The sequence below is a fragment of the Carettochelys insculpta genome, chromosome 24 (assembly GCF_033958435.1).
Source record: "Carettochelys insculpta isolate YL-2023 chromosome 24, ASM3395843v1, whole genome shotgun sequence".
In the NCBI taxonomy this organism is placed as follows: Eukaryota; Metazoa; Chordata; order Testudines; family Carettochelyidae; genus Carettochelys; species Carettochelys insculpta.
Window position 1 is genome coordinate 20,087,133 of NC_134160.1, and position 25,157 is coordinate 20,112,289.

The 25,157-nt window shown below is 44.4% G+C and overlaps 1 protein-coding gene and 1 long non-coding RNA gene across 5 annotated transcripts in view; one reads left to right on the plus strand and one right to left on the minus strand.

Moving 5' to 3' along the window:
• Window positions 1-261, minus strand: part of ZMPSTE24 (zinc metallopeptidase STE24) — a 106,473-nt gene extending 106,212 nt beyond the window's left edge. For all 4 annotated transcript variants that reach the window (XM_074976520.1, XM_074976519.1, XM_074976518.1 and 1 more), the window contains exon 1: window positions 52-261. In XM_074976520.1, the coding sequence (XP_074832621.1) occupies window positions 52-174 (123 nt within the window). In that variant the 5' untranslated portion in view covers window positions 175-261. The remainder of the gene's footprint in view (window positions 1-51) is intronic.
• A 296-nt stretch (window positions 262-557) lies between these two features.
• Window positions 558-24,836, plus strand: LOC142001229 (uncharacterized). The gene is made up of 2 exons (XR_012642417.1): window positions 558-675; window positions 22,996-24,836. It is a non-coding gene; the product is annotated as an uncharacterized LOC142001229 (long non-coding RNA).
• The last annotated feature ends 321 nt before the right edge of the window (window positions 24,837-25,157 follow it).

Below are 25,157 nucleotides of genomic sequence, written 5' to 3' on the forward strand. Positions count from 1 at the left end.
TCTCCATCCCCCCACCATAACCACCGCGCCCGAGACGCAGTGCGCTCCAACCTGCCGATGCGCCAGGAAGGCTTCCCACAGGTACACAGCCCAGGAGAAGAGCAGCACAGAACAGAAGATCCGCTTCTCAACGGGCAGCTCAGCCCAGGGCTCCCCCAGCACCGAAAGCGCCATAGCGAAAAACACGACCCACACCCGTTCACTACTTCCTGTGCTCGCAAGATTCTGGCCCGGCGTGAAAGCACACAGTGCCCTCCCACAGCTTCCAGTATGGAATCACAGCCAATCCTTTTCCCCCGTCCATCTGCTTCCGGTTCAGGGTCACGACCAAACCCACCCCCTTTGCTTCCGCCTTGGGGCCACGGCCAGAGCCGCCTCCCTCTGCTTTTGGCCCGGTGTTACAGCAAACAAGCTCTCTGCTTCCGGTTGGGGTCGTGCCTAAGCCCGACCCCAACTTTGCTTCCGGTTCGGGGTGGGTTGAGACAAAACGCGTGTCCCGCTAACCGCTGGCTCGGTTGACACCCCCCCCCCCCCCCCCCCCAGCTACTAGCAGGGGACAAAAATCTTTCTGTCTCAGCACCCTCACATCTGGCTGTTGTCACCTCTGGGCAGCTGCTCGATGGCCTTACAATGGCTAAGGGACGGATGGAAAACCCTTGCTTGTGAAGTTCGCAGGTGAGAGGAAGAGGGATGGAGTACACTATAAAGATAGGTAAAATCCGCAGTTATGGAGCTCTCTTGATCAGCGGAGTTCATTCACATTTTTACAGTAGGACTAAATGCAAGTTATATTTTTAGTAACCAAAAGTGAGCCACACACTGTTAAGGCCCAGTGACTGATGTGGTTTTGAGGAATTTACCAGTGATGCAGAATAAAGTAATTGTCTCTTAGAAGAATAATGAGTCCAAAAAGGAGCTTGAGTTACCGCTGGAAACTGTTGAACTTGAGCGTCCTGCAGGGTGCTTGCATGGGTGCAGGTGAAGGGTAGTGGTACAAAACAAGATGCTTTCTCGTCAGTCTTACCAATGGAGGCGGGAAAGTAAGACTGTTCTGCACCCAGGCTGCCAGTCTGTGGAGGGGCCCCAAAGGGTCAACTGTGTTGCTGGTGCTTTATGTCAGCCCCAGTGGAATCAGCCCACGCAGAACACAAGGCAGAGTAAGGCTAAGAAAACTTTTGCCTCCACTACTGTACTATCAGTCAGAGGTAGGTTTTTTAATGATAGTTTCATGCCAACTGGAGCCCTATTGAAGGAGCAGTTCCTATAAAAACAAACACCCTTTTACAAACACAGTTTATTTACTAACATCATATATGCCATCATGTGCCAACAATGCCCAGATGCTTTGTATATTGGACAGACATCAAACTCTCTTAGACAAAGAATTAATGAACATAAAACAGACATAAAAACACTCCTGATTCACAAACCTGTCAGTCAGCACTTTAATGGAGTGGGCCATTCTGTTAATGGCTTGAAAGTTTGCCTCTTCCTGAAGAGGAATTTTCACAACAGTTTGAAAGAGAGGCTGCTGAACTCTCTTTTATATTCAAATTTGACACATTAACAGGTGGTTTGAACTGGGATGGGAATTTTCTAGGTCATTAAAGGGGCTCTTATGCATACTTGTCTTTATCTAATTCTTGCAATCCCCTGACCCCCCTCGTTCTGCCTCCCTACTCTCTGATTTGCTCACCTTGATAATATTTTTCTGATTTGTCAACCTTGATTACTACTTTTGATTCTCTGTGCCTTAAATATCGAGTCTGCTCTGGTATGGCTATGATCTGAAAAAGTGGGTCTGTCCCACGAAAGCTCATCACCTAATAAATTATTTTGTCAGTCTTTAAAGTGCTACTGCACTCCTTTTTTCTTTTGATAGTTTATTTAGCTGAAGGAATTGGTATAAGCTATGCTAGCACCTGTACTTTTTTATGTTTGCTGGAGAGTAGCTAGACATGCTCACCCTTCCAATGGACACACTACTGACATAACTCAAACCAGTTCCCCAAGCAGAGGAATTATAGCCACAAACCTATATAACTGCACCTCAACCTGAGTTTTTGAGGGCATAGCTCCCTCAGGCAGGAGCTGGGGATATAAAACCAAAGGCTGGCCCCTGGCTGACACAGGTAGGCTAGCAAATCTGGAAGCCCAAGATAATGGACTGCATGCGTTGCCGCTGACTCCCCACCCAGCCTTCTGCTTTTCATGCAGTACAAAAGCTTTTGCTTTCCCATAGTAAGCCACACAAGGCTCAAGGCAGGCCTTTTCCCCCCTGCATTAGGTGCAGACAGTTACCCACACACAGCTCTGAGCTCTGCTGCAGTCTCCTGCGTGCAGCCCAACTGAACCATCAGGGGAAACCACAGCAGCCTCAGCTTCCAGTGGGAGTTTGAAGGTCCCAAGCGGTGCCACAGCCCCTCTGGAAGTCGGATGGGTTGTGGGCCAGTCCCAGCTGCCCCCAACCAGCAAGGATTCCGGCAGCAGGGCTGCTGGCAGCCCCAAAGAGCGTGTTTCCCTTGCTAGTGCATGGCAATGCAGCCTGCCCGGGAGCTGTTTCTCCCACACCCCAGGCTGGCCCTGGTCCCAGCTGGGTTGCAAACACTCTGCTAGCTGAAGGGGGTGAGCTCCCAATCTGAATCCATCCCCCACCAGATCTTATTTCCCTTTTTTAAAAAAAAAAAAAAAGTGTGTGTGGCGGAAGGGGACTTTCCTTTCTCCTTCCACTGCTCCACTTCCTGCCCACTCTGCTTCTCCCTTTGCACTAGATTTAGGAGAGGAACCATGAGGAAGAACTGTGGCTGGGTGACCTTGGGTGAGTTTTGTGGGAGCTGGACTTGCAGCTGAACTGATGCAGATCCAGCCAGGAAAAGCCCTGGGGCTGCACCCGGTCTACAGGACAAAATCATGGACATTTTTAGATTTTTTTAAAAACTTGGCTGGACAGACATTTAATGGCTGAAAAGGAGGACATGTTCAGGAAAAAATGGAGGTATTGTAACCCTGACCATGACCCTCCCACTTTTGAAAGTGCATGATCCTGGCTCTTCCAGTTTTTATTACAGGCAAGTCCCCTATCCAGCTGGAAGACCCTGAAGCCCAGCTGCGGGGCAAGCCAGGGAACCTAGGCAACTGGACACTCCATCTGTCCTGGGTGGTCAGTTTGGGGATCAAGGATACAGCTTGAGGGCTGCTCCAGGGCGCCTCCAAGTCAGGCAGGTAGAGGGGCCACAGGCCTTGTGTCCCCCACCCCTTATTTTTAGAATCTGTCAAATTTAGCTTCACATGTGTAATGTGTAGATAGGGCTAAGGTGTTACTTAGCTGTATGAAAAAAATGAGTAAGAGAAGGAAGTAGTATTACCACTATGTACAGCATGGGTGAGATCTTTATCAGACGTTATGTGCAGTGAACAGGAGCCGCTAACAGGGAGTGTCTGGGAAAGCATCCAAGAATAGCTCAGGTGACTGTGTCATTTGGGGGGGCTGCGTTGTGAGCTGGTGGGTTGAATATCTGTCTGTGCCTGAGCATTTGTTTTGCAGAGAGGGGCAGTTGGAAAGCGTGTTGGGCAGTTTGGCAAGTTTGCAAGGTGTGAATTGGGAGTGGTTTGTTCCAGGTGGGTCTTCAAGGGCTGGTTAGGTTGGAGGCAAAGGCTTTGAGCTGGGCCTAACCAGTTAGCAGCCTTATAAGAAGGCAGCCCCAGCGAACACTATGAGCAACGAACAGGGAGTTTGCCTGGGTGCTCATGTTAGTGGGGTGCTTTCTTATAGGTTTGTTTCTCTTCTGCCCTTTAAGGCGACACGAGAAACATCTAAGGGGAACTCTCTGAAAAGGGAGAAAATGGACAGTGACATGGCTACTGAGAAGTTTACTCTTGTGACCTGCATGGCATGAGACATCTTTGTCTTCCTCCTGGACAATAGAAAGCATTTTCTATGTACCAAGTGCAAGCTGGTATCCATTTTAGGAGAGAAGGTTAGAGGACTTGAGGTGCAAATATCAACCCTCAGGTCCATCGGAGAGGGTGAAGATTATCTGGATAGAAGGCACCATATAATACTGCAGGACAGCAGCCTGTTCAAAACAAGGAAGAGAACTGGAGGCATGTTACTTCCAGGAGGGAAAAACCAATTCAGGTCTCTCTCTAATTCCAGTGGACTTAAGTAACCGCTTTCAGCCTCTCAGAGGAGATAGCTGGGGCTAATGCCTCACAGGGAATGCATCAGAAGGAGACCCTACGTTTTGTAAGGCATGGGATGTGCAGTCCTAGGGATGGGGGTTCTACAACCAACTCCGCTAAGAGAAGAAGATGGGCGGTGGTGGTCGGGGACTTCCTCGTAAGAGGGACAGAGTAATCCATCTGCCATTCAGACCTCAAATCCCAGTAAGTTTGCTGCTTGCCGGGAACTAGAATCGGAATGTTACAGAGTCTCTGCCAAAAATCATCAAACCTGCAGACTGTTACCCCTTATTACTTCTCCATGTAGGAACCAATGATACAGCCAAGAGCTACTTTGACGAGATCACAGCAGATTACGTAAGCCTAGGAAGAAAGATGAGGGAATATGGAGCACAAATGGTGTTCTCCATCCTCCCTGTGGAAGGAAGAGGTCTGGGTAGGGATTGTCGAATTGCAGAGGTAAATGTGTGTTTGTGTAAGTGGTGTCACAGAGAAAGATTTGGCTTCTTCGACCACGGTATTCTCTTTTGTGAACAAGGATTGCTAGGAAGAGATGGACTCCACCTAACAAAGAGAGGAAAGAGTAACTTTGCGGGCAGGCTTGCAAACCCAGTGAGGAGGGCTTTAAACTAGGTTCAACGGGGGACAGTGACACAAACTCTGAGGTAAGTGGGCAAGGAGTAGGGAACAATCAAGTAGGTTTCCTGGGTGAAGAGGAGAAAGTGGGCCAATCAGCCACTTCTCAAAGGTGCTTATATACAAATGCCAGAAGCTTAGGGAACAAACAGGAAGAATTAGAGGCCCTGGCACAGTCAACTAAGTATGAGGTGTTTGGAATAACAGAGACTTGGTGGGATGATTCACGTAACTGGAGCACGGTCATGGAAGGTTATAAACTGTTTAGGTAGGACAGACGGGAGAAAAGGAGGAGGAGTTGCGTTCTATGTGAGGGAGCAGTATGATTGCCCAGGGCTCCAATATAAGGAGGGACCAAAACCAGTTGAGTGTCTTTGGGTTAAACTTAGAGGTGGAAACAACACAGGTGATGTTGTAGCTGGTGTCTGCTATAAACCGCCAGATCACGGAGATGAGGTAGATGAGGATTTCTTCAGACAACTAAGAGATGCTTCCCAATCACAGATCCTGGTTCTCATGGGAGACACTAATCATCCAGACATCTGTTGGGAAACCAATACAGCAGCACACAGACAATCTAGAAGTTTTTGGAGAATGTTGGGGATAACTTCCTGGTGCAAGTGCTGATGGAACTGACCAGGGGCCATGCACAACTTGACCTGCTGCTCCCAAACAGGGAAGAACTAGTAGGAGAAACAGAAGTGAGTGGCAACCTGGGCTGCAACAACCATAAGATGGTAGATTTCAGGATCCTGACAAAAGGAAGAAGGTATACAAACCCTTGATTTCAAAAGAGCAGGCTTCATCTCCCTGAGAGAACTGATGAGCACGATCCCTTGGGAAAAGAAGATGAAGGGGAAAAGCGTTCAAGAGAACTGGCAGTATTTTAAATAAGTCTTACTGAAGACACGGGAGCAAACCATCCTGCTACATAGTAAGAAATGCAAATATGGTAGGCAACCAGTTTGGCTTACCAGGGAAATCCTTGGTCAGCTTAAACTCAAAAAGGATGTGCATAATTAATGGAAACGTGGACAGTTGACTAAGGAAGGGTATAAATATATGGCTGGAGAATGCCAGGCAGTAATCAGGAAAGTGAACGCACAATTGGAAATGCAGCTGGCAAGGGATGTGAAGGGTGGCAAGAAGGGTTTCTACAGGTTTGTTAACAATGAAAGGGTTGTCAGAGACAGTGTGGGGCCATTACTGGATGAAGGAGGTAACCTAGTGACAGATGATGTAAGAAAAGCTAAAGTACTGAATGCTTTTTTTGCCTGTCTTCACAGACAAGGACAGATCCTACACTATGGTGCTAGACAGTGAAGTATGGGAAGGTGCAGAGCAGCCATCATTGGGGAAGAAACAAGTGAAGAGCTACCTAAAAAAAACTAGATGTACACAAATCCATGGGTCTGGATTTAATGCACTCAAAGGTACTGAGGGAATTGGCAGATGCCATTGTCTAGTCTTTGGCTATTATCTTAGAAGACTCTTGGAGATCGGGAGAGATCCCAGATGACCGGAAGAAGGCAAATGTAGTACCCATCTTTAAAAAAGGAAAGAAGGACAATCCAGGGAACTATAGACCGGTGAGTCTTACCTCAATCTCTAGGAAAATAATGGAGGGTATCCTCAAAGAATCCATTTTGGAGCACTCTGAAGACGGGAAAGTGATCAAAAGTAGTCAGCATGGATTCACCAAGGGCAAGTCGTGCCTGACCAATCTGATTGACTTCTATGACGAGGTAACAGGCTCTGTGGACATGGGGAAGTCAGTGGATGTGATATACCTTGACTTCAGCAAAGCTTTTGATACAGTCTCCCCCAACGTTCTTGACCAGAAGTTATGGAAGTATGGATTAGATCGACTGATTATAAAATGGATAGAAAGGTGGCTTGACGGTCAGGCCCAATGGGTAGTGGTCAGTGGTTCCATATCTGGATGATGGTCAGTTTCAAGTGGAGTGCCCCAAGGCTTGGTTCTGGGGCTGGTGTTGTTCAACATCTTTACTAATGACCTGGATGAGGGACTGGATTGCACCCTCAGCAAGTCTGCTGATGACAGTAAGCTGGGGCAGAGGTAGATGCATTGGAGGGTAGTGATAGGATGCAGAGTGACCTGCATAAATTGGAGGATTGAGCCAAAAGAATTCTGATGCGGTTCAACAAGGAGAAGTGCAGAGTCCTGCACTTGGCACTGAAGAATCCCAAGCATTGTTATAGGCTGGGGACCAACTGGCTAAGCAGCAGTACAGCGGAAAGGGACCTAGGGGTTACGGTGGATGAGAATATGAGTAAACGGTGTGCCCTTGTAGCCAAGAAGACTAATGGCATATTGGGGTGCATTAGGAGGAGAATTTCAAGCAGATCTAGAGAGGTTGTTGTTCTCCTCTATTTGGCACTGATGAGGCCACATCTGGAATATTGTGTCTAGTTTTGGGCCCCCTAGTATAAAAAGGATGTGCATGTGCTGGAGCAGGTTCAGTGGAGGGCAAGAAAAATTATTAAGGGGCTGGAGCACATGACCTATGAGGAGAGGCTGAGGGTTTTGGGGTTGTTTAATTTACAGAAGAGAAGACTGATGGTTGATTTAATAGCAGCCTTCAACATCCTGAAGGGGAGCTCTAAAGAGGATGGAGATAAACTGTTCTCAGTGGTGTCAGATAGCAGAACAAGGAGCAATGGTCTGAAGTTACAGAAGAGAGGAGTAGGTTGGCTATTAGGAAAAATTACTTCACCAGGAAGGTGGTGAAGCACTGGAATGCGTTGCCTAGAGAGGTGGTGGATTCTCTATCCCTAAAGATTTTTTTAGTCCCGGCTGGGATGACTTAGTTGGGATTGATTCTACTTGAAGCAGGGTGCTGGACTAGATGACCTCCTGAGGTCCCCTGCAGCCCTATGATTCAGTTTTGACATCACTTAACAGAGAATGTCGATAATTTGAAATTTTTTCACAAAAATGCTACAAGAAAGATTCATGAACTAGAAAATTTGCCTTACCCTTTGATATTAAAGAAGCTCAGTCTTTATTTAGGCAGGAAGTTAATAACAAATGGGTTTCTGCAGGGGTTACTTTATGGCCAGTTCTGTTTAATATCTTCATAAATGATTTAAGGTAATGGCATAGAGAGTACAGTTATCAAGTTTGCATATGATTCCAAGTTGGGAGGGGTTGCAAGTGCTTTAGAGGATAAGGTCAGAATTCAAAAAGATCTGGATAAACTGGAGAAATGGTCTGACACAAATTGGATGAAATTCAGTAAGGATATTTTACATACATACATATATATATAAAAATATATAAAACTATGGTATGCCCACATCTTGAGTACTGCATGCAGATGTGGTCTCCTCACCTGAAAAAAGATATATTGGCATTAGAAAAGGTTCAGAAAAGGGCAACTAAAATGATTAAGGGTCTGGAACAGGTCCCATATGAGGAGAGGCTAGAGAGACAGGGACTTTTCAGTCTAGAAGAGAAGAGACTGAGGGGAGATATGATAGAGGTATATAAAATCATGAATGGTGTGGAGAAATTGAATACAGAAAAATTATTTACTTGTTCCCATAATATAAGAACTAGAGGACACCAAATGAAATTAATGGGTAGCAGGTTCAAAACTAATAAAAGAAAGTTTTTCTTCACACAGTGCACAGTCAAGCTGTGGAACTCCTTACCAGAGGATGCTGTGAAGGCCAGGACTCTAACAGAGTTTAAAAAAGAGCTCGATAAATATTTGAAGGTTAGGTCCATAGATGGCTATTAGCAAGGGGTAAGGTATAGTGCCTAGCCTTTTATTGAAGGCGGGAGATGGATAGCAGGAGACAAATTGCTTGATCATTGTCTTCGGTTCACCTCCTCTGGGGCACCTGGCATTGGCTACTATCGGCAGACAGGATACCGGGCTAGATGGACCTTTGGTCTGACCCAGTATGGCCGTTCTTATGTTAAGGATAAATGCAAAATACACTCATCCCTCGCTATACAAGCACAATTGGTTCCCAAGTTTCTGTTCATATGCAAAAACTCATGAGGCACACTAAATTACCATTAAAATACATGTAAAAGTCTCTGATTGGTTCATAGTGCTCCTACATCAGCGAAGGAGTGGCAGCATGTTGCGCTGCTTTTGAAAGGGTTGCAGGGGAAGAGGGGGTTAAAGGTTGGGAAGCAGTTTGGGGCCATGAGTGGGAGGGAGGGTTAAAACCTGGTGGCTGGTTGGGTCTGTGGGACAGACGGGGGCCAGTTCATTCTGTGGCAGGTTTGGTCCGTGGGGCAGCCAGGAGGTTCAAGCTGCGGCAGGTTGGGTCTGTGGGGCAGGCGACGGGGTTAAGGCTGCTGTCAGTTGGGTCCGTGGGGCAGGCAGGTGGGTTCAGGCTGTGGTGGGTTGGGTCTGTGGCATAGGACCATGGGGGGGTTCAGGCTGTGGTGGTTTGGGTCCGTGGGACGGGTAGGGGGTTAAGGCTGCTGCAGGTTGGGTGTGCAGGCTGGCAGGGAAGTGGGGGTCAGGCTGTGGCGGTTGGGGCTGTGGGGCTGGCAGTGGCGACAGGCTATGGCGGGTTGGGGCTGCGGGGCCAGCAGGGGGTAAGGCTGATGCAGTTTGGGGCTGCGGGTCCGGCGGTGGGTCAGGCTACGGGGTTTTGGGGCTGGCGGCGGGGGTCAGGCAGTGGCAGGTTGGGGCTGCGGGGCCAGTGGGGGGTCAGCATCAGGCTGTGGTGGACTGGGGACAGGGGGGTCAGGCTGCCACGGGTTGGGGCTGTGGGGCTGGAGGGGGAGGATCAGGCTGCCATGGTTTGGGGCTGGATCAGACTATGGTGGGTTGAAGCCATGGGGAGGGAGTAAGTTTTGTATTGGCGGGCGGGGGGGTGTTCACTTGTGTATTGAGTATATACGTCTCTTATTTAAGTGAGTACTCATAAGTAAAGTACTCATTTAACGAGGGATGAGTGTACTGCACTTAAGGAGGAAGAATCAGTTTCACAGTTACAAAATGGGAAGGACTCCTAGGAAGGAGTACTGCAGAAGGGGATATAAGGGTAATAGCAGGCCACAAGCTGAGCATGAGCCAACAGTGTGAAGCTATCGCAAAAAAAGCAAACATGATTCTGGGATACATTAACAGAAGTACTGTGAGCAAGATATGAGAAGTGATTCTTCTGCTTTATTTGCACTGATTAGGCTTCAGCTGGAGTGCTGTATCCAGTTCTGGGCCCCTCATTTTAGGAAAAATTTGGAGAAATTGGAAATGGTTCAGAGAAGAACAACTAAAATAATTAAAGTTTTAGAAAACGTGACCTATAAGAGAAGATTAAAGGAAGAAGAAGTTATTTGCCTTGTGCAGTAACAATGTTTCTTTGAGATGTGTGTCCCCTTGAGTACATGGCTGAGGTCCCAGATGGGGACTGGAGAATGTATGGATGGAAAAGTGTTCTGAAGGCCCGTCAGGAATCTTTTAGAGATAGTAACAGAGAGAAAGCTGTGAGGAAAGACACACTGTCCTCCACGCAGCGGAACACCGCCAGAGCTGACAGTACTGAGTGCTAGATCTGACTCTCACAGGTGCAACAAATAGTCGAGGAGGATGAGAATGGGGACAGCATGAAGAGGCATAGAATGATAGAATGGTTCACACCCAGACACTGAGAGAACCTCATCCAGTTGCAGAGATAAGACGTGCAAGAGGATTCCTGTCTACTCTTAACTAAAAGTTGTCTCACACCTTCAGATTATGCGTTTTTGTCATCCTGAAGCCATGAAAGAGCCACACGTGTAGATGAGTGGGTCGGGGTGCAGGCTGCGACCAAAGCCCTGAGAAAGAAGGGTGCAACACAGAGGAAAGGGATACAGATCCATGACAGTAAGGATACCAGGCTTGTGTCAGCTACACTGGTACTATAAAGTATCAGGTGAACCCGGTCTAGTCTAACCTTGACGAGAAGTTTGTGTATCATTGAAAGTAAGGGTAAATGTGTAGCGGAAGGTCACGTCCAATGGAGAAGGTGTCCCCAAACCTTCTCTGAATAATATTGATGACACTTCCTGTTGACCCAGTTGCAAACAGCTCTATGGAAGGTTGATCCCAGAGATGAAACACGTAATTAAGAGCCACTGTGTTTATCTCCCATTCATGGTAGTTGCTGAATGAGTGGCTGAGAGTGTCCACAGTCACAGTCAGAACCCTGGGGAGGTATGTAGCTTCTGCACATAGGGATGAAGACCTGACACTGCCCTGCTGGTTGACATAGTACTTGCAGGTGGTGGTGTGTCTCAGGATGTTGACTGTCTTATGCGCTATGTGCCAGAGGAAGTGCTGTCAAGCGTACCAGACTGCTCTGAGCTCAAGCAGATTTATGTGGAGTGCTTGTACTGTGAAGGACCTCTTGCCCTGGACCGTAAGGGATCCCAAATGGGCCTCCCCTCCCATAAGAGATGCATCTGTAGTAAGGGTAATGGGGAGGGGCGGTTGATGAAACGGCATTCCAGCCAAAGTGTTGTTTGGATCTGTCGACTATTGTAGGGAGGTGGGAACTCGCAGTGGGATGGCCACAAATTTGGACAGCGTATCCCTGGATGAGCCATAGCACCTTGCCAGCCAAGCTTGGAGACATTGCATGTGGAGCCTGTCAAGTTTAACTGTGAACTAGTGGCTGCCATATGCCCTAGGATTTTAGGCAATCACACACTGTGCTGGCAGGGGATATTCATACCACCTTTGTGAGGTCATGACAAGCTTCAAATCTGTGGACGGAAAGAGTAGCCATGGTGTCTATGTGGGCCCCTATGAACTCTAGAGTTTGAGTGGGCTGAGGCATGGACTTTTCCTAGTTCATGTGGAAGCCGAAGCTGAAGAGGAGAGCTGTGGTAGTATGGGCCACGGAGGGCCTGTGGGAGCAAAGAAATCATCCAGGTACACAAAAATAATAACCTCGAGACATCAAAGGTGGGCAGCCACAAGTACTAGAATCTTTGAAAAAAACCTCGGCGCAGTGGAGAGCCCAAATGGGAGGACTCAATACTGATAGTGGTGAGACCCTGCCATGAAATGCAGGAAGTGTCTGTGCACTGGGTGTATCATGATATGAAAGTGGGTATCTTGTAGGTCAAGAGCTGAAAGCCAGTCTTCCTTGTCCACTGCTGGAATAAGGGTCACGAGAGTCACTATCTTGAAACATTGATAAACGTTGAGCCTCCTGAGGTCAAGAATAGGTCTCTACTGTCTGTTCTTTTTCTGTGTTAGGAAGTATGTGGAATAAAGCCCCCTGCCATGAACTCTGTTAGAACTGGCTCTACAGCACCTAGGTTCTTCTGCACCTCTTGCAGAGCAGATTCTCATGAGAAGGGTGTCTGAAGAGGGACAGGGTAGGGGAGTGGGTAGGTGGAATTGAAGTAAATGGGATGGAATAGTGGCAGGAAATGATCTCTAGGACCCATTTGTCCAATGTTATGATGGCCCATTGATGGAAAAATGGGTGGAGATGGTGGTGAAATTGAGGATGACTGGAATAAGATCTTTGGGATCCTGGCTAAATGCTCAAAACTGCTCCTTAGAGGGTTGGGGTTAGGATGCAGCAGATTGTTAATGCTGCAAGTGATGAGACTTGCACCGCTGGGTCTGTGCCTTTGTCTGGTGTCTTAAGGCTGTGGTTGCTGATGGAACTGCTCCCTGGGTCTTTGGTAGGAGGAGTACTGGGCCCACGTGAAGGGGAGAGTGTATATTCCCAGCAAGCGCAAAGTGTTGTGAGGGTCCTTTATGGAGTGGAGGACCTCATTGGTTTTGTCTGTGAATAAGTGTGCACTGTCAAAAAGAAGGTCCTCCACCTTCTGCTGAAGGTCTTTTGAGACTCTCGAAGACTGTGGCCAGGATGTCTAGCACATCCCTACTGCAGCAGCGGTAACTCTGGCCACTGTATCGGCCACATCCATAGTGGATTGTAGTGCTGTGCAGGCAATGGTATGGTCCTTCTCTGACATTGAGAAGAATGGGACACTGTTGCTCCGGTCAGGGCAGCACCAACTGCTGAAGCTTGGAATTATTTAAGTAGTTGTAGTCGGCCAACATGGATATATAGTTCACTTCCTGGAGAATGAGGGTGCTCAAGGAGTAGACGTTCCAGCCCATAATATCCCACCTTTTTTGTTATTTTTATCATGTGGGGTTGACTTAAAGGAAGGCTGCTTGGATCTATGTCTGACCACATTCACCACCAGTGAACTGAGTTGGGGAATGGGTAAAGAGAAAGTCCATATCCTTGGAAGCCACAAAGTATTTCTTATCAGCCCACTTGTTGGTAGGGGCAATGGAAGCTAGCATTTGCCATATGACCTCTGCCACGTGCATAATGGCCTCATCCATTTGCAGAGTGATTCTGAAGGAGGTGGGCGGCTGGAGAGTATGGAGCAGCTCATATTGCTTAGCCCATGTGTCTGCAACCAAAATAGCAAGAAGAGGTAGTATGCCTGTTTAGGAGGTATGTGAAGTTTGGAGGTATTACTGGAGCCTGTCTATAAGAATCAAAGTAAAACAAACACAAACAAACAAGCAACATTTAAGAACATTTTGAAACATCAAGCAACATGTTTCCTGTGTACTTTCAGTAACATCAGTTCTTTTACAATTTTTTCTCTTATCAATTTTTTGTCCAGGAATGTTTTATATTTTCAACTGTGCACCCACAGGCTCGTCTAAGATCAGGTGGCATGGCTTTCTGGATATCTTCTGCTTGTTGCCTTCCTTGTGCTTCACATACCAACTTTAAAACAGTCTCAACTGAATGGGTTTGGCTTGCCATCTGTATCAAAGTGTTAGATGGTAGGGTCTCAGTTTATAAATTCTGGACCACTGCATAGGTCTGGTTAATATGTGTGGCATTAGAGAGTCCCTCTTTGTTGGATAATGCACACTGCATTTGACAGCATTTATATACAGGCTGGTAGATACCTGTGAAAATAAAAAACAAACACACACTTCCCTCTCCTATGAGATTGTGTAGCCTCATGTCATAATCATAACATATAACGTGTTTCTGGGCTTTTTGCAGTGTCCAGCAGGCAGCAAGTTTTTTACAGATTCGCAGTTTACTTTTAGGAGAGGTTTAGACTCTGCTGTAGTGTGCAATAGGTTTTTTCCTGGAACCAGTATTTTGAGTAAGCATACTAATGATACGGAAGTGTCTTACACTAGAATACAATACAAAGGGGAATTTATTGTTAATTTAAATGGGGACTTAGAAGAGTTACATTTTACATCATAGCAGTCTGGGGTAATGTTGTTGGTTTGTTAGCTTTACCAGTGTATCCATAAGGAGGGGACGCATTCCGATCTGGACATCTTCCTATATCAGAGATCAGAAATTGTGTCTAAATAGGCTCACAGGATTAAGTTTTCTCTTCTGTTGTAAAATTATGTAAATTATAGAGGTAACATCAATGTACAAAAACAACGGGTAAAATGTATTTGGAATCACCTGCTAAGGGTTATGCCCAGCAGGACCACAGGGATCTGTGGTGTCTGGTGAGTCAAATATGTAAGTTAGAGGAAATTAGAGGAAGGGTTTAATACCTATCTGCTGACAGCTCTCAGCCTTAAAGTTAACTTTGGCTATCCCTACCTTGCCAAAGTGGAGACAGGAATAGCAGGGGTAATCCAAGATTCACTAAAGGGGTCCTAATTAAGACCCAGAGTCCCTTCAATAGCCCAAATTTGGCCAGTTCTAAAGGTGGATGAAAAGTCCTTGATACCTTAAACAATTGCTTCTTGGAGCAGCTAGTACAGGAACCTCCAGGGGCGTGGGGGCAGGGAGGCAATTCTTGGTTTAGTTCTGAGTGGAGTGCAGGATCTGGTCCAAGAGGTAACTGTAACAGGACTGCTTGGAAATAGTGACCATAATATAACAACATTTAACATTCCTGTGGTGGGAAGAATATCTCAGCAGTCCAATACCGTGGAATTTAATTTCAGAAAGAGGAACTATGCAAATATAAGAAGGTTATTTAAACAGAAATTAAAAGGTGCAGTGACTAAAGTAAAATCCCTGCAAGCTACATGGAAACTTTTCAAAGAGACTATAATAGAGGCCCAATTTAAATGTATACACCTGTAGGATGGAAATTAAAATTAAAACCCCAAATTAAAAAACATAGTAGAAGACCCAACAAAGAGCCACTGTGGATTAACAACCATGTAAAAGAAGAGAGAGATAAAAAAGGCATCTTTTAAAAAAGTGGAAGTCAGATCGTAGTGAGGAAAATAGAAAGGAGCAAGCCAAATTAAATGTAAAATGTGATAAGAACAGCCAAAAAGGAGTTCGAAGAACGCTAGCCAAAAACTCAAAAAGGAATACCAAAATGTTTTCCAGTACATCAGAAGCAGGAAGCCTGTTAAACAACCAGTGGGGCCACCATATGCTCGAGATACAAAAGGTGTGCTCCAAGATGACAAAGTCATTGCAGGAAAACTTAATGAATACTTTGCTTTGGTCTTCACGACTGAGGATGTTAGGGAGATTCCCAAAGCTGAGCCAGCCTTTGTAGGTGACAAATCTGAGGAATTGTCCAGTATTGAGTTGTTGTTAGAGGAGGTTTAGGGACTGATAGATAAACTTAACAGTAACAAGTCACCAGGACCTGATGGCATTCACGCAAGAGTTCTGAAAGAACTCAAATGTGAAACTGCAGAATTGTTAAGTGTGGTTTGTAACCTATCCTTTAAATCAGCTTCTGTACCCAATGACTGGAAGATAGCTAACCTAACGCCCATATTTAAAAAGGGCTCTGGAGGCAATCTCAGCAATTACAGACCAGTAAGTCTAACATCAGCACTGGGCAAATTAGTTGAAACCATGTTAGTTAGCAGTTAAACCCGTGAACCCCAAGTGGGGCATAGGTCATCCACAAGGCTCCTCCACCTGGTTCTATCTTGGGCAATAGCTTCAGTCTGGCCCCATGAATATCCCAGTTCTTGTGCTTCCGTCACTGTAGATCTCCTCCATGTTATTAGGGGTCTTCCTCGGCTGCATTTCCCTGAGGATTCCATTTTAGGGCATGTCAAACAATGCTGGATGGGGGTTTCCTCAAAGTACGTCCCAGCCGTCCCCATTTTCTCCTTTTTATTTGGATCCCCACTGGCTCTGGGCCTGTTCTTGTCCACGGATGGTCATTCATGACCTTGTCTTGCCATCTTATTTGTAATATGTAGCTCAGGCATCTATTCAAAAACGTCTGCAGTTTGTGTGTTGAGGACTTTGTGGTGTGCCATGATTCACAGGTATACAGCAGGACAGACTTTACATTTGAATTGAAGATTCTCAGCTTTGTTTCAACAGAGAAGTTGTGTGATCTCCATACTGGCCACAGAGTTTGAAATGCTGCTCTGGCTTTGCCAATATTGGATTTGATGTCTAGGTCAGTACTACCATCTTTATTCACAACACTACCTAAATAAGTAAATTGTTTGCCGTCTTCGAGGGTCTCTCCCCCTAAAGTGATGTTGTCTTGTTTAGTGTGGTTGACCCTCATAGTTCTAGTTTTACATCTAATGATTTTCAGGCCTGCCTTTGAGGCAGCGCTATCCAGTGCTGCAACTTTGCTGTCCATATGCTCATGTCGATCTGCCAGGAGAGCAATGTCATCAGCAAAATCGATATCCTCTAATTGATGAGAGAAGGTCCACTGAATACCTCTCTGGTGTCCGCTTGTTGGTTTTAGCATAATCCAGTCCATAACTGTAAGGAAAAGGAATGGTGAGAGTAGACATCCCTGTCTCACACTTGTTCGGACAGTGAAAAATTCCATCAGAGTGCCATCTGCGTCTGTGAAAGGCGGACATATAAATAGTGGTAGTTTTTTAACGTGCTTTTACACAAATGCTAGGAGTCTGTCTAATAAGATGGGTGAACTGGAGTACCTCATATCAAAGGAGGAAGTTGATATAATAGGCATCTCAGAAACATGGTGGAATAAGGACAATCAGTGGGACACTATCATACCGGGATATAAATTATATCGGAAAGACAGAACAGGTCGTGCGGGTGGCGGAGTGGTACTATATGTGAAGGATAATATAGAATCAAATGAAGCAAAAATCCTAAAGGAATCAACATGTTCCATAGAATCATTATGGATAACAATTCATTCCTCTAATATGAATATGGCATTAGGAATATATTACCGACCCCCTAACCAGGACAGTGATAGTGATGCTGAAATGTTAAGGGAGATTAGAGAGGCTACCAAAATAAAAAACACAGTAATAATAGGAGATTTCAATTATCCCCATATTGATTGGGTGCATGTCACCTCAGGACGGGAGTCACAGATTAAATTTCTTGATGCCTTAAATGACTGCTCCTTGGAGCAGCTAGTACAGGAACCCACAAGGGGAGAGTCAATTCCCGATCTAGTCTTGACTGGAACGCAGGATCTGGTCCAAGAGGTAACTGTTACTGGACAGCTTGGAAATAGTGACCACAATATAATAACTTTTAATATTCCTGTGTTGGGAAGAACACCGCAGCGGTCAAACACTCTGGCATTTAATTTCAAAAAGGGGAATTACACTAACATGAGGAAGCTAGTTAAACAGAAACTAAAAGGTAGAGTAATTAAACTAAAATCCCTGGAAGCTGCATGGAAACTGTTTAAAGACACCATACTAGAGGCCCAACTTAAATGTATACCCCAAATAAAAAAACACAGTAAGAGACCTAACAAAGAACCACCATGGCTAAACAGCCATGTTAAAAAGGCAGTGAGAGAGAAAAGGGCAGCTTTTAAAAAGTGGAAGTCAAATCCTAGTGAGGAAAATAGAAAGGAACATAAACACTCCCAAATTAAGTGTCATAATGTAATAAGAAAAGCCAAAAAAGATTTTGAGGAACAGCTAGCCAAAAATTCAAAAAACGATAGTAAAATGTTTTTTAAATACATTAGAAGCAGGAAGCCCACTAAAAAAGCAGTGGGGCCCTTGGACGATAAAGATATAAAAGGAGCGATCAAGGAAGACAGTGCCATTGCGGAGCGATTAAATGATTTCTTTGCTTCAGTCTTCACGGCTGAGGATGTTACAGAGGTTCCTAAATTTGAGCCAGCCTTTTTAGGTGACAAATCTGAGGAACTCACTCAGATTGAAGTGACATTAGAGGAGGTTTTGGAGTTAATTGATAAGCTGAATAGTAACAAGTCTCCAGGACCAGACGGCATTCACCCAAGGGTTCTGAAAGAACTCAAATGTGAAATTGCGGAGTTATTAACGGTGGTTTGTAACCTATCCTTTAAATCCACTTTGGTACCAAATGACTGGAAGACGGCCAATATAACGCCAATATTTTAAAAAGGCTCTAGAGGAGACCCTGGCAATTATAGACCGATAAGTTTAACATCAGTACCAGGCAAATTAGTAGAAACACTAGTAAAGAATAAAATTGCAAGGCACGTAGAAGAGCACGAATTGTTGGGCAAAAGTCAGCATGGTTTCTGCAGAGGGAAGTCGTGTCTAACTAATCTATTAGAATCCTTTGAAGGGGTTAATAAACATGCGGACAAGGGGCACCCAGTGGACATAATATACCTAGATTTCCAGAAAGCCTTTGACATGGTCCCACACCAAAGGCTTTTATGTAAATTAGGTGGTCATGGGATAGGAGGAAAGATCCTTTCATGGATCGGGAATTGGTTAAAAGACAGAAAACAAAGGGTGGGAATAAATGGTAAATTTTCACAATGGAGGAGGGTAACTAGTGGTGTTCCCCAGGGGTCAGTCCTGGGACCGATCCTGTTCAACTTGTTCATCAATGACCTAGAAAATGAGGTAAGCAGTGAGGTGGCAAAGTTTGCAGATGACACCAAGTTGTTCAGGACAGTCAAAACCAAAACAGATTGTGAAGAACTACAAAAAGATCTCAGCAAACTGAGTGATTGGGCAGCAAAATGGCAAATGAAATTTAATGTGGGTAAGTGTAAGGTAATGCATGTTGGAAAAAATAACCCAAATTACACGTACTACATGATGGGGTCAAATTTAGCTACGACAGATCAGGAAAGGGATCTTGGAGTTATAGTGGATAGTTCTCTGAAGACATCCACGCAGTGTGCAGCGGCAGTTAGTAAGGCAAATAGGATGTTAGGAATTATTAAAAAAGGGATCGATAATAAGACAAAAGATATCATACTTCCCCTATTTAAAACTATGGTACGCCCACATCTTGAGTACTGCGTGCAGATGTGGTCTCCTCACCTCAAAAAAGATATATTGGCATTAGAAAAGGTTCAGAAAAGGGCAACTAAGATGATTAGGGGCTTGGAACGGGTCCCATATGGGGAGAGGCTAGAGAGACTGGGACTTTTCAGTCTGGAAAAGAGGCGATTGAGGGGTGATATGATAGAGGTATATAAAATCATGAATGGTGTGGAGAAAGTGAATATAGAAAAATTATTTACCTTTTCCCATAATAGAAGAACTAGGGGACACCAAATGAAATTGATGGGTAGTAGGTTCAAAACTAATAAAAGGAAATTTTTCTTCACACAGCGCACAGTCAACCTGTGGAACTCCTTGCCCGAGGAGGCTGTGAAGGCCAGGACTCTATTAGGGTTTAAAAAAGAGCTTGATAAATTTTTGCAGGTAGGTCCATAAATGGCTATTAGCCAGGGATAAAGTTTGGTGCCCTAGCCTTCAGAACAAAGGCAGGAGATGGATGGCAGGAGATAAATCACTTGATCATTGTCTTCTGTTCTCCTTCTCTGGGGCACCTGGCATTGGCCACCGTCGGCAGATGGGATGCTGGGCTGGATGGACCTTTGGTCTGACCCAGTATGGCCATTCTTATGTTCTTATTATGGACAACCTGGCAAGTGGAGGGTTCGTAATTGGCTCGAATGAGATTAATGATCTTCTAAGGAATGCCATGATATTGCAACAGTCTCCACAGTGTATTTCTGTCTATGCTGTCAAAGGCCTGTTCAAGGTCTATGAAAGTTATATACAGTGGGGAGTTCCATTCCAATGACTGTTCTGTGATGATCCTCAAGGTTGTTATCTGGTCTACACATGATCTCTCACTCCGAAAACCATCTTGTTCATCCCTCAACAGCCTGTCAATCTCTGTTTTCATTCTCTCCAACAGAATCCTGTTAAAGACTTTCCCAGGAATAGAGAGCAGAGTGATACCTCTCCAGTTTCTGCATTCATTCAAACTTCCTTTCTTGGGTATTTTAATTATATGTCCATGTTTCCAGCCTCATGGTATTTCCTCAGTGTCCTATATTCTGCCAAAGTGTTTGTACAGCATGTCTGTGGAGGTTTCAAGGTCCACCTTCACTGCTTCTGAGGGAATGCAGTCTGGCCCTGGAGCTTTTCCACTTTTCAGCAGAGAAATGGCCTTCCTCATCTCCTCCTTAGTTGGTCTGTCTGTATTTATTGGTAGTGGTATTGGAGCTGAGGGTAAGTCTGGTGGATCTATTGGTGCTGGGCGGTTTAAGATATCCTTGAAATGTTCTTTCCATCGAGTAAGTTGTTCAGCTAAATTTGACAAGACTCTCCCATCCCTGTCTTTCACAGGACGATCTACTGTCTGTCTTGCACCTGCTAACTTCCTTGTGATATTATATAGTTCTTTTAGATTCTTCTGGCCTACGGCTTGCTCGGCTTGTTGTGCTAGTGCTTCCATGAAGTTCTTTTTATCCCTCTTTATACTTTTCTTCACTTCCTTGTTAGCTTCTGCATACTGTCGCAGCACTTCTGCCTTGATAGCTCTGGTCTTGCTGCTGTTGACAACTGCCTTCTTGTCTTTTCTATCCTTTATCTGCCTTAGAGTCTCTGGTGATATCCATTCTTTATGTTGTCTTGTTATTTTGCGCAGGATTTTCTCGCAAGCTTCTTTCCATGCTGATTTAGAGTTTTCCCATACTTGCTCTACTGCTACATCTTCTGATCTTAGATCTCTAAGGACTGTATATCTGTTTAACAGTTCTAACTGGAATTGTGATTTTGTTATCTGATCTCTCAGGAGTTCTGTGTTATATCTCAGCCCTGGCCTGTTTACTTGCATGTGGTGCTTTTTCAGTTTCAGCCTGAGCTTTGCTAAGACAAGGTGGTGGTCAGATCCCACATCCGCCTCTCTTCTTGCACGTACATCTTGCATAGAACGTCTGAAGGTGCTGCTGATACAGATATGGTCAATTTGATTTTCCATCTGGTGAAATCCATATTGTTTTATGGATTCTTTTGTGTGGAAAGATAGTCCCACCAATCACCAATCCGTTAAATACACAGACATCACTGAAGAGGTTGCCGTTCTCATTGGCTTTTCCTAAAAATCCTGTACCCATGTACTGCTCCTTTCCTGTGTTGTCACTTCCGATTTTGGCACTGAAGTTACCCATCAAAATCAATATATCTTTCTTACCTTTCTTGTTAATAATACTTTGGAGAGTCTCATAGAACCCTGTTTTAATATTTTCATCAGCATCATTTGTGGGGGCATAGCACTGTATAATCAGAATCTTGTTTATCTTGGTGTAAAACCTGTCTAATGATCCGTGCTAACACGGCTGTCCACTCAATTAGGGATCCAATTGCATCCTTGGACAACAGCATACCTACGCCTTCCGTGTGTGGCGCATCATCCTCCTCATGCCCTGAATAAATAAGGGTTTCACCTGTTGCTAGATGCAGTTGTCCTGATTGTATCCATCTTGTTTTGCACAGCCCCAAAACTGCCAGCTTGTATTGTCGCATTTCTGCTGCTGCTATTTGTGCTGTCTTGCCAGCGTCATACATACATTCCATAGTCAAAAATAAAATTGTCAGGCACACAGAACAGCATAATTCGTTGGGCAAAAGTCAGCATGGTTTCTGTAAAGGGAAATCATGTCTTGCTAATCTATTAGAGTTCTTTGAAGGGGTCAACAAACATGCATAAAAGGGCTCCAGTAGATATAGTGTACGTGGATTTCCAGAAAGTCTTTGACAAGCTCCCCTCACCAAAGGCTCTTTTATGTAAATTAAGTTCTCATAGGATAAGAGGGAAGACCCTTTCATGGATTGAAAACTGGTAAAAAAGCAGGAAACAGAGGGTAGTAATAAATGGTAAATTTTCAAAGTGGAAAAGGCTAACTAGTGGTGTTCCACAAGGGTCAATCCTAGGATCAGTCCTGTTCAACTTATTCATAAATGATCTGGAGAAAGAGGTAAACTGTGAGGTGGCAAAGTTTGCAGATGACGCCAAAATGCTCAAGATAGTTAAGACCAAAGCAGATTGTGACGAACTTCAAAAGGGTCTCAAAATACTGAGTGATTGGGCAATAAAATGGCAAATGAAATTTAATGTGGATACATGTAAAGTAATGCACACTGGAAAAAATAAACCCAACTATACTGTAACTCGTCAGGAAGGAGATCTTGGAGTCAATGTGGATAGTTCTCTGAAAATATCCATGCAGTGTGCAGCAGCAGTCAAAAAAGCAAACAGGATGTTAGGAACAATTAAAAACGGGATAGAGAATAAGACAGAGAATGTTTTATTGCCCTTATATAAAACCATGGAATGTCCCATCTTGAATACTGTGTACAGATGTGGTCTCCTCATCTCTAGAAAGATATATTGGCATTAGAAAAGGTTCAAAAAAGGGGAACTAAAATGATTAGGGGTTTGGAACAGGTCCCATATGCAGAGAGATTAAAGAGCCTAGAACTCTTCATCTTAGAAAAGAGGAGACTCAGGGGGATATGATAGAAGTATCTAAAATTATGAGTGGTGTGGCGAAAGTGAACAAGGAAAATTATTTACTTATTTTCATAATATAAAAACTAGAGGACACTAAATGAAATTAATGGGCAGCAGGTTTAAAACAAATAAAAGGAAGTTCTTCACACAGTACACAGTCAACCTGTGGAACTCCTTGTCAGAGGAGGCTGTGAAGGCTAGGACTATAACAGGATTTTAAAAAGAACTAGACAAATTCATGGAGGTTCAGTCTATTAATAGCTATGAGCCAGGACGGGTAAGGAAAGGTGTCTCTGGCCCCTGTGTGTCAGAAGTTGGAAATGGATGGCAGGAGAGAGACTGCTTGATCGATACCTGTTTCGTCCATTCCCTCTGGGGCACTTGGTATTGGCCACTGTCTGCAGACCTTTGGTCTGACCCAGTATGGCCATTTTTTTATTCTTATGTTCTCTTCAGTCTCCCAGGTACACAAGAAGGATTGAAAGATGACCATGAAGTTCCTCCTGTTGAGACTCCTGCTACTCCTGTGGCACCTGACGGAGTGGAGTGTGTGCCATGTGAAAAGAGAAGACTGGAACTAGGTCACTAATCCCACCCCACAGGAGTTACTTCATTTTAATTGTTATACTAACAAAACACTTAGCTTCTGTAGAGCATGAGCACTAACCCTTACAAAGGTCTAGCCAGACATAAGAGTCAGCTTGTGGCTGGAACATGGGTCAGTAGATTACAAAAGATCCACATAAAGTCATATATTGATGTCCACATAAACAAGGAAATGAGTAATATCACTATTTTCATAACAGCAGAGTGCTCAGTCATTCACTGGTGCCAGTTGCCAGAAGTTATGGGATCCGATGGGAATACATAAGAACGGCCATACTGAGTCAGACCAAAGGTCCATCTAGCCCAGTATCCTGTCTGCCGACAGTAGCCATTGCCAGGTGCCCCAGAGGAGGTGAACCGAAGACAATGATCAAGCAATTTGTCTCCTGCTATCCATCTCCCGCCTTCAACAAAAGGCTAGGTACCATACCTTACCCCTTGCTAATAGCCATCTATGGACCTAACCTCCAAATATTTATCGAGCTCTTTTTCAAACTTTGTTAGAGTCCTGGCCTTCACAGCGTCCTCTCGTAAGGAGTTCCACAGGTTGACTGTGCTCTGTGTGAAGAAAAACTTTCTTTTATAGTTTTGAACCTGTTACCCATTAATTTCATTTGGTGTCCTCTAGTTCTTATATTATGGGAAGAAGTAAATAACTTTTCTGTATTCACTTTCTTCACACCATTCATGATTTTATATACCTCTATCATATCTCCCCTCAATCTCCTCTTTTCTAGACTGAAAAGTCCCAGTCTCTCTAGCCTCTCCTCATATGGGACCTGTTCCAAACCCTTAATCATTTTAGTTGCCCTTTTCTGAACCTTTTCTAATGCCAATATATCTTTTTTCAGGTGAGGAGAGCACATCTGCACACAGTGCTCAAGATGTGGGCATACCATAGTTTTATATAGGGGAAGTAAGATATTCTTTGTCTTATTTTCCATCCCTTTTTTAATTATTCCTAACATCTTATTTGCTTTACTGACTGCCACCGCACACTGCGTGGATGTTTTCAGAGAACTATCCACTATAATTCCAAGATCCCTTTCCTGATCTGTTGTAGCTAAATTTGCCCCCATCATATTGTATATATAATTGGGGTTATTTTTCCCAATGTGCATTACCTTACACTTACCCACATTAAATTTAATTTGCCATTTTGCTGCCCAATCACTCAGTTTGCTGAGATCTTTCTGAAGTTCTTCACAGTCTGCTTTGGTTTTGACTATCCTGAACAATTTGGTGTCATCTGCAAACTTTGCCACCTCACTGGTTACCCCTTTCTCTAGATCATTGATGAATAAGTTGAACAAATTTGGTCCCAGGACTGACCCTTGGGGAACACCACTAATTACCCCCTTCCATTGTGAAAATTTACCATTTATTCCTACTCTTTGTTTCCTGTCTTTTAACCAATTCTCGGTCCATGAAAGGACCTTCCCTCTTATCCCATGACAACTTAATTTACATAAGAGCCTTTATTTATTTATTTCCAGTGTTTGTTTATTATTATGTATTGATTTGCAGTTCCAGAGATTATACCTTAAGGTTTGTTGTTTGTTTTTTATAACATTTATTCATATTAAGGATAAGAACAGGAGAAGAACAATTAAAGATATACAGGTGTTTACAATACAAACAGAGAGAATGCCTTCCAGGTCATTCTTGGTTACATCGGCCGTTTAATTTTTCCTAACCATGCTATAGCTAACCTCACAGCTAAAGATGTAGAATTTCCAGGACCAAGGTGGGCTAAAGAGGCCTACCACTTGGTGATTGTTACAAGCTTTTACAGTGGGGATCCTCTACCAGAGGTTCCCCTAATTCCTTTGTCCCCGAGGGCAATCTTGGTTCCAGGTTACATTTATTTAGGCCTATTTTACTGCTCCTTAGAGCCATTACTAACGACTGGGGCTTGATCCCCTAGCCGGCTGAGGTCTTACCTAAGCCAAGTCCTCACGGAGCATAGAGGTACTTAGGCAATCCAGTTTATGGACATTGCAGACGGTCCC